The sequence below is a fragment of the Bombus vancouverensis genome, chromosome 2 (assembly GCF_051014615.1).
Source record: "Bombus vancouverensis nearcticus chromosome 2, iyBomVanc1_principal, whole genome shotgun sequence".
Taxonomy (NCBI): Eukaryota; Metazoa; Arthropoda; class Insecta; order Hymenoptera; family Apidae; genus Bombus; species Bombus vancouverensis.
In genome coordinates, this window is record NC_134912.1 from 1,403,661 (window position 1) to 1,422,313 (window position 18,653).

The 18,653-nt window shown below is 35.0% G+C and overlaps 1 protein-coding gene across 6 annotated transcripts in view; it reads right to left on the bottom strand.

The window, feature by feature from the left end:
• Nucleotides 1-292: 292 nt before the first annotated feature.
• The window catches only part of babo (TGF-beta receptor type-1 babo), a 79,014-nt gene continuing 60,653 nt past the window's right edge, over nucleotides 293-18,653 (bottom strand). For all 6 annotated transcript variants that reach the window (XM_033346753.2, XM_033346748.2, XM_033346747.2 and 3 more), the window contains 3 exons: nucleotides 18,213-18,553; nucleotides 16,853-17,092; nucleotides 293-11,105 (listed from right to left, as the gene is read on the bottom strand). In XM_033346753.2, the coding sequence (XP_033202644.1) occupies nucleotides 10,983-11,105; nucleotides 16,853-17,092; nucleotides 18,213-18,553 (704 nt within the window). In that variant the 3' untranslated portion in view covers nucleotides 293-10,982. The remainder of the gene's footprint in view (nucleotides 11,106-16,852; nucleotides 17,093-18,212; nucleotides 18,554-18,653) is intronic.

Sequence of the window (18,653 nt, forward strand, 5' to 3'; positions counted from 1 at the left end):
GATCGCGAGAGAGAATGACTTTCCCGTCCCGATGATGTCCCGGTGTTCTTTCATCTCCGACATATACTATACATATACTTTACGTCCTTCATATTGCCGTTTCTGTAGAAAAATATCGGGTTTATTCTAAATCCAATTTGAAAAATAATTCACCGTATAATAAGAATAAAAAATGAAATAAAATGGAATAAAAATTAAGACAGGAAGTGGAATCTAGTAAGAAATACAGTGGAAGGGTCGTTGACTCATGAAAGAAATCGGAAACGCCTGACAATGACTGATTTTAAGATGATTATCAATGTAAATGTAATTTATTCCAACCAATTATTTTTCATTGTCAGATCACTATGGCGTTTATTAGTAGGGTCTGCGTGGACACGCAACGCAAGAGGCTTCGAGTATTTCGCGAGAGTCGCGACCACGGCTTCGAATAGATATATCACGTATCAAACTATGTTTCGATGATTAATTCATTTCAATTATCTTCCCCTTTTTTCCTCTTCGTTAAAAAATGTTATGTGATTCGCGAGATCGTAAAAAAAAGACAATCGCGTGAAAAGACTGTCAAACGGACTCGCGCTCGACGAGCCTCAAGAATTCCGTGGCCCCGTTATAATTACAAATCAATCGTTAATTAATAATTAATAACATTAGGTACATATATCTATTAGCACTATTAAGATTCACCCACATCGTTCGACGCACATCATACAGTAACAGTAGGTGATCAATCATTGAACGAATGTGTTTGTTTCATCCATTTTATACAATGCTTTTTTACGTATTTCTTTATTCATTTTTTGTTGTTATGGAACAAAATTTTGCTCATAGATATGATTTACTTACAGGATATAGAATAAACGTGTCGCTGATCGAAGATCACCTTTTGGTTGAAGTAAGGAAGAAATAACCTAATACCTTTAATTCCACTAATTCTGTACTTTTTATAAGTTTGATAATAGTACTATAACTATAAAAGTGTAATTATAAATTATCTGATTAATGTGTTATACTCAACAAAATGACATAAATATATGAATAAATAAATCGATAGAATTAAAATTTTGCTGTAGTAGATTTTTTATCATAAATGTTAAAATTTTTAATTTTTGGAACAGAAAATTTAAAGGACTTAAAAACCAAGAATATAGAGAAGTTTAAGCTATAATATTACTTTCAAACCATAGTTTAGGAAAATGCTTTTTATTATTGATATTAAAATCGATCCTAAATTCATTGAAAAATTTAAGGGAGCACTATTATACATAAAATATATACTTCATCACCTAGAATAAAAACAGATTTTGTCAATAATATTTTGAAACATTAAATTATCTCAAAAATTAAGGATATCAGCTATAAAAGAAATTCGAATAAGTCGATTAACAGAATTAGAATAAATATAAGCATCGTAAAATAATAAATAATCTTTTATATACAATCTTTTTTATCTAGTCGTATATCTATTTCAACCTAGTCGTTCTTATCCAACTTCTACGATCGACGATTTTGTTACACTCTAGAAAAAAGAACTCAATTGTCCAGTCGATATAATCAAGTTGCTTTGCAATTTAGCGACACGTTTATATTTTCTAATCGCAATCGTACGAATCAGATTGGAATAAAACATGTCTGTTACAAACATACGTTACGTGAAACTAGAAAAACAAAAGAAAGTACACCATCCACCAATCCACCCTTTCGTCATTATGAAAGTTACAAGTGCTCACCCTATCGTATGTAAGTCGTTGATTAACATTTACACCGTTATGTACAGGATATAATACATTGGGAAAAGAATGACAGTAAACAGAAAGATCGCCGCTACGGTAATAATGAAGTTATAATAAAATAATAATTATTACAATTAATCCTAATAATGGTAGGTACAGATATTTTTTTAATTTCTTCTTCTTTTCAATAAAACAACAAGATTAAACCAAGAAAACAAAATTATAGTTACGTGTCTTACGCATTTCCGTTCTTTCGCAACAAGCAAAAAAAGAAATTTGACTATCTGCTGAAATAAAGAAAGACAAATTTTCACGCACACACATGAAACAACAGAAAGAGAAATATAATCTATGAAGCGAGGATACAAGCGTATAATACGAATCTCGAAATACAACATCGAATTTTCGCGTGATTAACACTAAATCTACCGGCGCAGTCAAATTGACCGCTATGTGACTTCTGCACAAATTTAACCATATTTAAGCTTTATCATATCGCTTCATAATTTCTGACTTTTCCTAAAACATGCATACAATATATTTTTCGGTATTTAATTTTAGTTTGCTCTTTTATTTGATGAGAAAAATTTGTACTCTGCCTTGCCTACCGTAAGCGGTCATTTCGACCGCCCGACAAAATATGTTAGTTATTCTTAAAATAAATGCAATCAGTACAAATAAAAGCCTATCTCAAGGTCAGATGACAAACAAAATCAGAAATAACAAATAATAACAGCTGTTGCACCCGCAATCTTGTCATAAAACAATCTATCCCTCGATCAAGATAGACACCAGCTGTCAAACATATCAACTCAGGCCCATAATAATTCTAAGGAACCGCCACAAAATTTAGCATGTTTTACAGTCCATTGTTACAAACATTTTAAAAGTGGAGAAGTTTCTTAGGGTTACTGCTCATTGCTATAAAACACGGGGAAAGCTTTCCCAACTCCACCTTCGAGTAACCGTTGGTGGAGAACGGTCAATACTCATCAATATTTTCGTATAAATATCGCCGTCACAGATCATATTTTTACTTGCTATCGTCTTTTCGACTAGAATACATCTCGGTTTGTTAGTCAATTAGTCGACATCTAAACTTGTTATCTCTAAAACTCACAGGAAGCATCTCAGAGCGTTTTGTGTAAAGTTGTTATAAAAGTAAAACATATCAAATTTGACAATAATTTTGTATTCCGCACATAGTATTATTCTGTGATAAATATTTACCCTAGAAAAGGGCAAAAAGGAAAGAAATTATCGTTGACAGCAGAGAGTGAAACTGGGTCCGATGGAACAGTTTGGAAAGAAATAGATGCAAGTCCCAAACCTGGCATAATATTTTTAGGAATATGCTAAACGGCATATAATGAAAGGACAAGTAAAAACGGCATTTTATCTTATTATTGATCACCGTATAAGGGATCATATAATAAAATGTACAGAAGCATTTAGAGTATTGGGGACTAAGAGGGAGCTAGATGCAACAAAACTAGATGCATTTATTGCTCTGCTATATGCCCGCGGTGCATATCAGGCAAAAAATTTAGATGTCTCATATTTGTGGAATAAAATTTGGAGGCCTGCATTTTTTTTAAAAACAATGAGCAGGAATGACTTTGCTGACTTTATGAGGTTTATACGATTTGATAAGAACGAAAGAAGCCAGCGTTTATGAACCAATAAATTTGCAATGGCATCTACAGTATGGGGCCAATTTACAGAAAATTCACAAAATTGTTATAAACCTAGTGCATACATTACTTTTACATAAGAAATCGTGGGGAAAAAATCATGCAATAAAACTATCAACAAGTTCAGATTCATTACTACAAAAAACTTGTCACGTAGAAGATTGTAAGGGTTACAAAATTACGAAAATTTGTTTAAGATGCGGGAAATATTTATGCGGCAATGCAGCAAAGTTGAATAAGATATATCTCTATATTAATAAAAGTGTAATTCTATTTAAGTCTATGATTGAATTAAACAAAAGTAAATTTGGACGAAATTTTGTGAAAGTTCATCATTTTATATACATTTAGTTATAAATTAACCATTATCTAAGTTAAATCATAAAAACTATTACTTCTTTAATCACCGGTCATTTTGACCACACACGGTAGGAATAGATATACACAAAATGTCGGTAGGTTTAGTGTTAAGAAAAGTTGTACCCTCATAGAAAATAATAAAAAAATCTCAAAAAAAAAAACGATTTGTTTCGCGGAGTTAAAACTCGTGTTAAAACTCGTATGAAAATAGAAATAAAAAGTATGGGGTAGAACGAATTTACTACCACTAAGAAAACAAAAGGTCGTATCGTTAATAAAAAAACAAATGAGTGGTAACGTAAAGCAAAGGACGCAGGAATAAATCTACGCACGTGTATTTTCAACACACGCCAACATATGCCAATTCCTCCCTCTCTCTTTCTCTCTCACGAAAAGATTGAATTGCAAATATAATGCGAACGTTAATCGACGTTAATTTGGTATGTAGTTGATTGACGCAAAATGTGATAACACAACGCAATTGTAAAAGCTGAGTAGAATCGCAGCGACGTTCCAACATCCACGTTGATTAACACTTAAAAATTACAATAACACTATAAAATACGCGTTGACGTGTTGACTAATGTATAGAATTGTATATTATTGTATATAATTGTATATTATAATAGGATATTCATATAACTCTAGGCGATAAAAAACAAATTTCAAAGTAATAAAAATAAACTTGAAAGCAGTATATCTACTAATTATTAGGAATATTAAAATAAAAGAGTAAAGGACCTCCTCAATTCCAAAGCAATAAATTTATCATTATTAAAATCGTTAAATAATAAAAATATCTGTAGTCAACGTAGACAAACGTTATCGTCAAAAAAATCCAACAATCATTTTATAAAAATTACAAAGATTATTTTTAAAACACTCCCAAGGCAATTTTACAACAATTTCAAGGAATTAATATTTCGATCAACACGTCAACGTCCAACGTTCAATTGAAACGACGCGACGCAACGAAAAATTAAAAAATTGTTTTCTTTTTCCTTAAAAATCTTTCCGATAGTAATCGCCGATGTATATGCATCGTTGCTAAACTGCACGCAACTGACGAACTGAAAAAGATGGAACACGGCTTTAAACTAAAAGCGGACGGTGCTAGACATCTCTAGCATCGCCTCGAAGGTACAGGTTTCTCACATTCTAACACGATACAGGTTTACACTCTACGTTTTGCACACTTTGCGCTTTCTTCTTTTTTTTATCTTTTACTATTTATTACACTTTCCTTCCTCTCTCTCTCACTCTCTCTCTCTCTCTCTCTCTCTCTCTCTCTCTCTTTCACCTTCTTGTTTTGTACAAATCGAGGAGTAGGGAGTTGGGGAGCGCTTATTAAGCGGTAAGGGAGCAAAGAAGAGCGTTACAGGGGGAGGGTTGGGAGAGTTAGGGTGTAAAATATACTATTTGGCAGTTTGGCATTTCGTCGAATATGAATCAGACTGTTCGCTATTTCGAGACCCAGGCGACGATGTCCTTTTATCCTCGACTCTTGAAACGTCATCGACCACGAAAATTGCTTAGAAAATGTAACGGCGGGAGATATGGAGATCATATCTATAACAGGAGTGCTCGACAAAAGTTTCTGATTGAGTCTGAACACGACGGAATGGACACAGGATCGATACTATTATTCTTACTCTTTAATTAGAATCTAAATTGGAGATTCGACTCGATAATAATCGCACAAATATATGGGATTTTTGAAACAGCTTGCTATAAACAACAAAGATCAACGACGCTTATATAGTGGCAGGTAACTTTTAAAAAATTCTTCGAATAAAAACGTGCTTAACATTTTGACTGCCACGTTGATCACATATGGCCACGTTTTCTCCTGTGACGCCACGGTGGTCATTGGTGACCGGAGCGCTTGAACTTCTTACACTTGTAAAAATTGAATGAAAATTGACAGTTAGGGCATTCTGAATGTAACCGATAAATAGAAGATGCTTTGAAATAAAAAGTGTCCCATTGAACAATTAAACATTCTTATTAGAACATCAATAAAAGAAAAATGAGAACAAATCTTGTATCTAACGGTGCACTGTTTGCGTCCATATCTTTGAGGGGAAATCTACGAATATTATTATAAACACACCTTAGAAAATAATCGTAAATTCTGCTTTATAATCATATAATTAAAGTTAGTGAAGTGTGAACATACTTTACTCTTATACAGGGTGGTTGGTAACCGTTGGTACAAACGGAAAGAGGGTGATTCTACGCGAAGAAAGAAGTCGAAAACATAGAATAAAAATTTTTTTTTTTATTTTTCCATCGAGACAACAATCTGCAGTGAGATCCGTTATAACGAGACGTGATAAAATGCGCGCGTACCGAGCGAAAATTCAAAGTCGATTTTCTCGAAAACAACGCCTCAAACGAAAAATTTTTATTCTATATTTTCGACTTCTTTTTTCGCGCAGAATCACCCCCTTTCCGCTTGTACCACCAGTTACCAACCACCCTGTATATAGAATGAGCAAATACTGTTTACTAATAACTTCTACACGTTTCAGCAATATATTCTGGACGATTTGCTTACGACGAAATAACGAATGCGAATGATTTGTTGAAATAAACGAAACCTTGTTATAGTATGTCGCTATCAACTGTTACCAAGGCGCCACGGTGGTCACCCGTGACCACCAATAAGATAAACGGTCCATTGGGGAAGAATGTTGTCTTACATCATCAATTTATTATTATTTTGCCATTATATGCTTTGAACAATAAAAATACTCCGGTGGCGTCCTGAGCGAAACATGTGATTTTGGCGTGGCAGTCAAAATGTTAAAAGTGATTTTGTTTCCTGTTATAAATAAAAATATGTAGTGGTCGTTATAGTGACTTGATAACATTGTGTAGATACTTCGAAAAAAAAAAAGAGTTTAAAAATTATTTTGTTTAGAGTTATAAAGCATTTTAGTTTAGCCTATTTATATGTAATATTATTTAAAATTAAAAGAATATATCATGTATAATTAATTTATCTATGGTATTAAACGTTTACTGCGATAAGTACGATACATATCATATACCCCTACGAAATTTAACACAACGTTTTTTCGGACCCCCTATAATTCATCTTCTATTCTTGATAAAATCTTTTCAGTCTAAAGTCTAGAGTAACACTTTTTATAAAACGTGTTTATAAAATGGGGCAGTAAGAAAAAGCACTGGTAACATGTGAGGCTTTAACAAGTTAAATCAAAGATATTTTTCCTTCAACGAACGTCTTTACGTATGTAAGAGTGCGCAAATACGTAGTTATAGACGCGTACGAGAATATTCTGTACACATTATATCATTATTGGTCTCACTCACTCACTCACTTATTCTCACTCACTCACTCATTCACTCTCACTTTCACTCACTCACTCTCACTTTCACTCACTCACTCACTCACTCATTCACTCACTCATTCACTTCTCATTCCCTCACTCATTCACACACTCACTCACTCACACACTCACTCACTCACTTTAATTAAAACTCGATATCTCTTATTGGCACAAAATTGTACTAGTAATATGGAAACATCTGTGAAAACACGTTACCGTCGATAAAGTTCCACGACAAGGTGATTCTTTCAAACGCGTTTTAACAAATAAGTTCTGAGTGAATTTGTTGGTGGAACTACATTGACCCACAGTAATTCTATGTATGTATTGTTATTATTTATAATATCATAAATTAACCTACGTCGTAATAGGAATGTGTACGAGAAGAACGTCGGTGGAAAAAATGCGGTCCCACACCGAAGAAGCATTCGTTCATTTAAAAAGAAAAAACGGACAGCGAGCCAGGAGCCGGATGCACGCGCGGAACACGTCACGAGGTTAACAGCTATTGTATCATCTCCTTTTCCTTCTCTTTCGTGGATTATGTAAAATAGTTTACTTACTATAATCGAACAATATTAAATCGTTCAGTCTTTTGGTGAATTGCAGCGTTCACGATGTCGCTACGAATAAACGCATCTCCGGTCGGTAACGCTCGATCGATGAATTACGAGAAGAATCTCATCGTCGGTCGTCGAAGAGAAACGAATTTTATTAATTTGTTTATTGACAAAATATTCTAGAGATACGTCTTGTTCCCACCTTAATAAGAGATTTGTATCGTTTATACACAAATTTTAATTGGATCGTACATCAGTATTCTTACTGTCGATGTCGCTTTTCTTCCAAAGAAAAAAAAAAGAGTCATCGACGTTGTGATTGTTTCTTTTTCCTTTGTTTTTTCGTAATAAAAGGGTCGTAGCAGCTGGGTTTCGAATGGTTTATAAAGTTCCTTTTAAAAAACAAAAGAGAAAAATCCGTTGAACTTTCCCTTTCAGGAACGCAGTTAATAAAAAAAACAATATAAAAATACAATTATGTGTATATCGAAGGACCCTCCATTAATTATACCATAATTAATCGCAAGTTTGTAGACTTTTACGCTGGTTATTGGATGACAATGACTCGATTTACCTTTTTCCTTTTTTCTCGGTGTTCTCTTACGCACTATTTACTATCGTTCTTGTTACTTCATGTTCTTTCCTGTCCGGTTCCAATTATGCTTTCTTGTGTCCATTTTCCATTTTCCGAATGTGTCGGCTCTGTTTCACGATAATATACGATAACATAACCACATACCTCCGTCGAAGGAAGTTTGACGTCCTTAATTATCTTTTCCCTTTTTCTTCTTATTTAACATTACCAATTCAATCAGCCTTCTTTGGAGCCGCGACGAGTGGTCGTTAAACACAATTTAGCTTCGTAGAGACATACCATACGCATATTTCCATATTACTCGCTCGTTTTCACTATGTAACAAATACGTGCACAACTCCGTCTCTCATGATTGCTTTTCGGGAACCGCGGCACATAGGAACGCGTGTTACAATCATGAATATTTTTACCTTGCTCCTCAAAACGCGAATCTAAAGGAAACGTATAAAATATCACTCATGAAAAAGTCGGAGCGATAATTAACAATATTCAAGGAGAACACGCGTTCGCAATTGAAGCATCAGCATCGTTCTCTCTCTCTCTCTCTCTCACTCACTCACTCTCTCTCTCTCTCTCTCTCTCTGTCTCACTCACTCACTCTCTCTCTCTCTCTCTCTCTTTCTCTATGCTTCCCTTTCTCATCGATCCATGAAAAAATTCACGAAAATATAGTTTCTCCAATGTTTTTCTTTGTTTTCTTTTTTTCTGTATCAATTTGCCTTCATTTGTCCTCTTTGTTCTCTTTTAAAACTCTCTTTTTCGCTACCTTTCAGTCGTAGGTTCGCAGTCTGTCTCTTCTTCCATTTTCTATCTTCTATTCCGCAGTTGCTCAGTCTGTACCTTTCATACGTAAACGAACATTCATTCTTGAGCTTAGCACCCTTTAATTTCAGCCTTCCTGTGTTACAAAGGAAACACGCTTCGAAAGTCCCGCGTATCATGACGCACCGCCTTCAGCTCGCGTATCACGATTAATACGCAAAAATATTTCGTCTTGAGCAAAACATCTGGGTATGTCTAACGCTAAGAATACGTGTAGTCGTATCAGATGTGTGTATATGTGTACGTGTGTGTGTAATATCCGGTTAACGAACCAAACCAAATAGTAGAAAATGTCATTCGTTGTAAAAACTTTGAGAACAATTGGAAATTTACCGCTGCGAAAAGGATACCTATATGTAAAAGGTATTGTTTGTTTCTGTTGAATAAAAGATCACGTAAAAAACGCTAAATAAAGAATACTATTATTTTTGTTTCTTTTGTTTAAGCATTCATCTCGATCATAGCTTCTCTTACAAACAAAAACAAAATCACGTATACTTCTGTGTGATCGTGTCTATTCGACAACCATAAATTGTTCGGCTCTTGCTAACTACCCTGTATATATGTACAGAATCGATGCAAATATTCGACTCTGTCTAATCGCAAGAACGAGAAATAAGGATATGCATTTCTTTTCTAACATGATGTGTATGGATACGCTTCCATAAAAGAAGGAAAAAGAAACTTAGTCTCTGCACGCACCGGTAAAATAGGCGAATAAATCCATATGACACTATGTGTAAATTTTGAATAAAGGAAGAAAACTATATATGTATAAAATGTATAAGGAAAAGAGCGAAAACATATGAAATTGTGACGCGGAGGCCATTATTTTCTCGTGAAGTCGTCTCAACCCATACGCTGGACGAGGAAGGTCCACCTGTCAGGAATAATCATTGTCGATCGGTCAATCGAATTCGATAGTTAATTTTTTAATCATCTTGCTGAAATGATTGCCATTACAAACTAATCGACGAACAAATTACTTCGGTTAATCGAATCGGATCGCCCAACAACGAATATACGTAATTACATATATGTGTATATATTAATATACAAATTTATTAATATTTATTAATATTACTCAATAATATTCATTAATATTACTCAATAATTTATATACGTCATTATCTTATCATTACTATTAATAAATATACAGCAGAGGTGTGTGACATGTGATCAGGCACGATATCATATTCGATTAACCGAACACTTTACGCATGTTTATTTATTCCGTTTCAATCAATCGATCGATCGATCGTCAGGAACTGAACGCCCTGATATTCTCTCATTTTGGACATTCATCACCAACCCTGTCCATGTTTCTGTTAGCCATTGCTCCCTAACGTGCTTTATTACTTTTTCTTTTCTTTATCTTTTAAAACAAGACGTCCTTTCAGTTGCCCGACTACGACTTCTTTACATAGAATTATTCCGCTACCTTATACGTACAATCTGAAACTTGAAATTAGGGTTACAACTCGACCAAGTCAACGCGATCAAAGGAACGTCACCTCCATTTCATTTATTTCTTTTTTTTTTGTCCGATTTTTTCGCTTTTTTTAATATCTTTTTAACCAGTCTTTCGTTAGGCTCTTTGATCCAACTATTAGAATTTCTCACTTTCGACCAAATGTCTTATCTCTTTCTTTTTCGCTCTTTTTCCCATGCTCTCTCTCTCTCTCTCTCTCTCTCTCTCCTCTCTCTCTCCCTTCTCTTTCTCTCGCTCACTCGCGGAGTAACACGGCACTTAAAAGTGTTATTGCGATAAAAGTATTACAATTAAAGTAAATGTCCAAGTATGTTTCGAGCACTTCTAGTATTCCGGTCATTTCGACGACCTGCTGATTCTCCTCGTTTCACTTCAAGTCCTCCATCGCACCATAGTTTGCGAGAGATTTTTTAATCCTAAGCGCGGTTAGCCTAGCTGCCGCGTTGTGATACCAACACTCCTTCATCACCTTCGACATCACTTGTAACGCCTGGAAAAGAAACCAAACGACACGTGTATCATAGATTATATAAAACTTTCTACAATTATCATACACACCTTTGCATATAATTAATGATCAAGCAAAATATAGGGAATTTAATTCACAATTTCTTTTAACCTATTAACTGCGGAGTTTAGTTTCAAAAGTTCCTTATAAAGTGCGCAGGTAAAATCAAGCAATGACGAGTATACACGTCGACTGCAAGGTAAATGCTCCCATTATAAATTTTATGAGAGGAAGGATTACATTTCTATTCGATAAAAAATTAATAATTTATTGTTGAAAAAAAGGTATTACTATTAAAAATGTAAAAATTGCAAAAAAATAATAAAGTAAAGTACACAAAACAATTCGAGGAATAGCCGATGCATTAGGGAAAATAATCAACTCAATTTATAAAAAGCAATACATTATACGAAGCGTAACCGATATGACAAAAAAAATAATCAAATAATCAAACTCTTTTTTTTATATATGTGTGTATAAAATATGCATAAAATAAAAATATGTATATGTATAAAACGGAATACGTAAGTTTTAGTGGAAGTATAAAGGGAACATACCACTAAATGTCATTTATATTACTTTTTATTAAAATTTTGGATTTTTATAGTAAATGGTAATTTTTTAATTTACACGACGAGCATACACATCAACCGCACCGAAATAAAGTTTTAGATTGACGTGTATACACATCAAAGGCAGTTAATTGGTTAAAGAATCTGTTACGAAATATAAGATAAGATAAGCTAGCTTAAGTATAGATAACGAGACGCAGAATAAGGACTATTATGTAAGAAGTAGAACTCTGTAAACCCGAAGGGAGAATGATAAAGAATCTTCTATGTGTAATAAAATATATTCGAATATAAGTGGACTGTGGATATTCATGTAAGTTTTGTTTTTTATAAGTATAACTGTAACAAAGTTAGTAGTTATATGTAACAATTAGGGTACACCTTATTAATTTCAATGACCTTGAAATATGTTGTCAAAATCAATACTCTTTTTTCTCTCATTTAATCGTACTTCATACTTTGTTCACTTGGACGTTTGATAAATTTTTCTAACTTTATTGTTGAATAACATGTGGATGTTTACCCCCAACGGGATACCATCTTGGAGTTTGTCTATTTTATTTCTTTAGTGCGGTCAATGGGATGTTTTCTTTTTGGTCTTCTTTTTATGTGGGTTTTCTCGCTTCAGCAGCCAGCTGGTTTGGATGTGTTGTCATTCTTTCCTTGTATTTTTTGCGTATCTGCCGATTTCTTCTTCGATCAGTGGTATTTTTAGGTCTTTCTGGATTAGGACTATTGTTCTGAATATTATCGATTGTAACAACTCTAGTTTATTTATGTGACTCATTGCTGCAGTGCTCCATAGTAGTATTCCATACGCCCAAATTGGTTTTATTATAGTTTTGTATATTTTTCACTTCTTTTCTATGCTGAGTTTAGAATTTCGACCAGTTAACCAGTAAATTTGTCTTCTTTTTATCCGTATTCAGTCTATAATTGATTTAGTATGTTGCTTCCATGTCAGTTGTGAGTCTAAGTGTTCCTAAGTATTTAACTTGCTTTCATTGTGTTATGCACGTCCCATTCAATTGGATATTTGATGGTTTCCGTTTCCTTGGTGTAAATGTAATATGGTTGCATTTACTGAAGTTTTCTTTTATTCGTTTATGTTGTAGCCACTTTTCTATTTTTGTGATATGTTCTTGTATTAATGCGACTGCTGTCACAGGGTTAGTGTGCCTGACTAGTACCGTTGTGTCGTCCGCGAATGTCAGTATTTTGCTCTTGGTAGATGTTGATATGTCGGTCATTTATAATGTGTATAATATCGGGCCTAAGACGCTTCCTTGCGATACCCCTGCCTTGATGTCTTTGACTTCAGAGTATGTGTCCTTAATTTTTATTACGAAGGTTCTGCTGCTCAAGTAAGATTTTATTAATTAGTATATTTGCTCCGGGAATTGTTTCCTAATTGTTTGTAGTAGGCTTTCGTGGTTTATTTTGTCAAATGCTTTCTCTATGTCCATAAAGAGGGCCGTGCAGTATTGTTTGTTTTCTAATGCTAGTATTATTTCGTTAATGAGCCTGTGCATTTGCTCTGTCGTGGAGTGTTTGTTTCTGAATCCAAATTGGTGATCTGGTATTAATTTTTCTTTCTCTATTGTTGGTTTTAGGCGATCGTATATTATTTTCTCTAGTATTTGGGAAAACACAGGAAGTAGTGATATTGGTCTGTAAGATGCAGTTTGGTGTGATTCTTTGCCTGGCTTAGGTAACATTATCGATTCTTAAAATTGCATTGAATATTATTGTGATTAATCGTATTGCTTTTGGGGAAAGGTTTTTCAAGATTTTACCATTAAAATCAATATTTTGAACGAGTTATTCCTGTACATATGATCCCCGTTCGGCCTCAGTTTCCAAAACGTTCAGTTAGCGAAAAAAACTTCGATTAAATTGTCATTCCGATTAGGTACACTTCATTCTGGAATAGGCACTCGCAGTTATAGCGAACAATTCTCCATTAACGTGAAATAATCTTTGACGAATCGATTGATATATGGAATATTGTGCTTTATTCTAATTTTCATTTGGTCAATCAAGTGAAACTATACAAAAAGTTACCGCCTCCCCAATTACAATGATTTTGAAATATGTACGTTGAGAATGCTTTACACAATTTTTTCCTGTACATATAACCATCGATCTTCGGTAAGGGGTTAGTTTCCGAGATCTTCGAAAGAAACTGTCGGTGACACTACAGTGAATTCTGCGTCCGTAGCAGCGTATGCGTTATTGCATTGGAAGCATCCACGTAGAATATAAAAGCATAAAATAGTGGACGAGGAACGACGTAGAATTTGTCTAATTGAATGGCAACAAGCTCCTTGCCTTCGTAGGAGTGTAAAAGGCCCATCCTTTTCCGTGATGACGAACGTACAGTATCATATCGACTCGGAGATTAGCTAAGCATCTTAGAAATAGCGGCAGTGACATGTAGTTCACATTGCATAATTACGAAATATAAACTACTGTGAAACATATATTTCTTACATGTCCTTACACTAAATAATGCATTTAATTATCTTACTATTATTACGCATGGAAAATATCCTGTCTCCGCCACACTCTTGAGATACCTTCAAGAGCACTCAAAAAACAGAAACACCTTTTATTTTAAATTTCTCTAGTTTTAAATATCCTTTATCTAAGCAATGTAAGTAACACAGCTGCGATTGAGCTGGATACCTAATAGACCGTCACATCGCGTCGCCACGTGAGAAGTATCCAAGTACCATTCTTTGCAAACTCAGAAGGGTTATATTTTTTCGCGCCAATCGCCTTGCAGGTAGATTCTCCTATTCCAACCGACTCCAGTCACAAAATTCCCTTAGTTTCAGAAAATGCTGCCTCCTAAAATCCTTAAGACTACAAAACTGCATCGATAATCAGATCTCCACCAAAAAATTCTGTAATAAGAATGTCTTTCTCCGTGTTCGATAGATTAAAATTAGAATTTTAGATCTATCTAAAATCCAAAAGAGCGACGAGCGTAAACGGGAGTGGCGGGCAGGATAGCGACTTTTTCGCTCCGAAGGTTATAACGACTAAAGAGTAAGAAGGAGACTGCATTTGTAATATCTTCGGACGGAGCTCTTCATATAATTACGAGCGAACCTCACCTCAGGTAAATTCGTTTGATCATTTGATTCTATTTGGCATCGCTAGTTACCGTACTGCCAGTGTGTCAAAATCGAGCATCCACGCTCATAATCACACATATAATAATCTTTCTGATTATAATTATAATATCCATATCTGGGTTCGAAATTCGAATCTAATTGTTTTAGATCTAATACCCACGTTTTGCAATCCTTCACAAAGATAGTTGAATATTACCCACATGATACGATTTTACTACTCAAATTGTGTTGACTTTTCTTAAACAAAACACAGAATCAATACTAATATTTCTCATGACTCCCAATGTCCGCATCTTCCAGGTTCCTTCATGTCAGGTTCGTCCTCGCAAACAACAGTCCTAGCGTCCTGATTTCGTATCACGTTTGACCGCGTATTTACCTACTAACCAATTTACATTTATTTTATGGTATTTATAGAATACGGATGTATATATGTATACGGATTATATATATGTCGGAGAAGCGTCAGGAATAGGGTTGTGGGCGTTTGATAAATCGTCATTGGAATCGGCCATCGTTGGGTTATAACGAAGGTACGGTCTGTTAATACGAGTATGGATACTACCGACTCGACAAACAACCGCGGCGGTTGGACACTCGCGATACTAGTGATGTTGGTCTTAGGTTCAATAACGAATCCGCGGTCAACGGGATGATAGATGTACGTGCTCACAAAAATCTAAGTCGGACTCTTTGCGAAAACTTGGAATATCCACCGAGCGTACAGACACTAAGTAACTTACTAATACGACCTCACGAGAGAATGACTCTCCGTCGCGATGATGCTGCAGAGGAAAGCTATGATAGTGTGTGTCTGAGGACACGAGATCATTGGATTCGTCGAGGATAGCCTTCGTTCAGAAGGTGACGGAATTTGGCGTTGCTGCTAATTGGTCAATCTCCATATCGGTGGTTAGAAAAGGATGCTAGCCGCCCTCGAGGGAAAGTTGCTAGTAGGAGACGCCGTTCGTTGAAAAATAGGTTTCTCCTATCTTCCCGTAGTTGGGACAAAGACTGTTTGTTTGAAAGACTTTAGTCAAGTAAATCCTAAGATTTATGACGGGCCCTCAGGCTAGCTGAACATGTACTCCGGAGACGCATCGACATTTGGCAATCATCTTGCTCGAAGAATAGGGTCTGCGTATGGCGAGCCACGGGACAGAAACCGCTGGAATGTTTACTGTCGCGTGTCGCCACAAATATTTCTTTTAAGGAGAGCTATAGAATTACTCCATACTTTGTTAGACAAAGCGTTCATCCCGTGACCGCGGCTACGTTCGGCGACTGGCCGTCGCCCTGAGCCCAAGCTCATTATCACAACTCTCGAACAATTACAATCGGATTGAATAACTACAATTGTTTAATTACAGCTATAGTAGACTCTAGGTTACAATGTTGCGGGATTATCCAAAATTCCAAAGGCTCCGGTGTTCTTTCATCTCCGACATATGTTTATATATATATTTATTTATATTTATATATAAATCCGTATTCTATAAAATACAGTTGCCGGGTTCTCGCACTACTCGCAGCTCCGACTCATAACACTATAATAACACTTATTATAACCAACCTCTGTTTTAAAATTATTAGGAGTGATCAGTGGAATAACAGTTAAAATGTTTTCAGCGCTGCGGGTAAATAAGACTCATTATTAGAATAACTTATGCCACTGACTGATTACCTAACAGACTGCTTGATTACGGATTAAATGAACGTAAACTTGTATTATGTAAATGAAAAATCGTAAGTAGTAAAGAGAATCAGAAAACTCCTTTTATGTATCTGATAGCTAATTATATGTAATAAAATAGTTCTACTCTGCTGTCTATTATTTTAAACCTACGATTTGACTTATTTACGTCTTACGTAGAACAGCCCGAACATAAACAGTAGCAAATTCACAACGCGAAGTGAGGTTTATGGCGTAAGCTCAACCCTTTTCTTAAGAACGCAAGGATCAGAGCTTTGTAGAAGTTTTGAGAAGCTTTGAGAAGCAGCACGTGGCACGTACCTCGATCGACTGCCACCGATTCGGTATCGATGGCCTCTGTCTGTCGGTACACACAACCTTACGCATCTCTTCGATCGTCGGATCAGAAGGCACCAAGTCGTAAAACGGCAGCTGATATTCGTCGTGAATTCCGCCGACGTTGCATCGCCTTGCGATCTCCCAGAGGATCAGCCCGAGAGCGTACACGTCAGCCCTCTTGAAGGAATCAAAGTGGTTCATGTTTATCGTCTCTTCGAGAACCTAAAAGCAGAAGTAACAATTCTCAGCAACCGCACTCTTCAAGAGGAGAATGAAAATGGTCTTTCTCCGTAGCGAAAAGTTTGAGAACCAGCGAGTTAACTTTACTGCCTTTCCCGCTTCCATGCCAAACACCAATCTCAAAAGTAGCGATTAAATGTGTTTTATAGCATATATAAGAAAATATTGACTTCTCCAAAATTTTTTTAAGTTTGAAATATTGCGAGGTAGGTCGGTCATCGTTAATTCTAAGGGAGGAAAAATTTGTCGTATTTATTTGAATCAATAACAATCGATAAACCGCGAGTATTTATGCCTTTATGAGATGTTTCCAAACATCAAAATGCATATGATATTCAAAAATCTATGAAATGTCCAAAGCAAATTGCTTATTATAATATATATTCAGTAGATGAAACAAATCTTTGATTGGGTTACGTACTGATATTTTTAGGAAAAAGACACCATTTGAATCGTATTAAATCTAAATTAAATTGTATGGGAAAAGAAATTGATGTTCTTATCTGAATTATATTAAATGAAAATGGTGTAAGAAAGATTTGTATAAAAACAGAACCAAGTACGAAAAATATATTTTCAAATCTGATATGTATTACAAAAATAAAAATGGAAATAGAAATTTCCATAACATAATTACTTTCCAATTTACGAATAAGGATTCCCCTATTTATATGCTTATAATACTTGAACATGTGTTGAGTTATATAATATAACTTATAGTATTATAATATAGTTATATAATATAAATTTGTCGTATTTTTATATACACATGTATACGTATATGTACATAATAATATATACGCATATATATATATCAGGTTGTCCTAAAAGTTTCTTTCGTTTTATAAGGCAATAATAAATACAGCATCTTTTGTTTTATATTATTTTATTGAACTATGTATGATCCATTTTGTTGTATTACTACAAAATGAATAAAACGAAAAATGTTGCGCATCTATTATTTCCTTATAAAACGAAAGAAACTTTTGGGACAACCTAATATATTAGAATTCAATATTTTCAATATATCTCTCACACATTTGGCTATTTCGATAAACAAAGCGAATGGGTAAAATATGAATTTTTTAAATTTATAATTTACCTCAGGTGCCATGTACCGCTTAGTGCCCACCCGATTATTTAGTTGGATATCGACGGTGTCTGTTATTACATCATGTCTGACGGCCAATCCAAGATCGCCGATCGCGCATGTGCCATTCGTCTTCACGAGGATATTTTTCGACTTGAGATCCCTGTGAGCGATGGCTGGTTTCCCTTGCGTGCCGACGATCTCCATGTGAAGATGCGCTAACCCGGTGGCAATCGACAGAGCCATCCTGATCATACCGTTCGTATCAACGGTCGATCTGTTCAAATAATCGAACAGCGAACCCTTCTCGTGATAATCTGTGATCAACCACAGCTGGGTCCACGTACCATTATCTGAGGAACAAAGACATAACTTGTATTTCGGATTATTCTTAATCTAAATATGTATGTCGCATACATTAGTGTTTGCTTAAATTCCAATAAATCGAGGGAT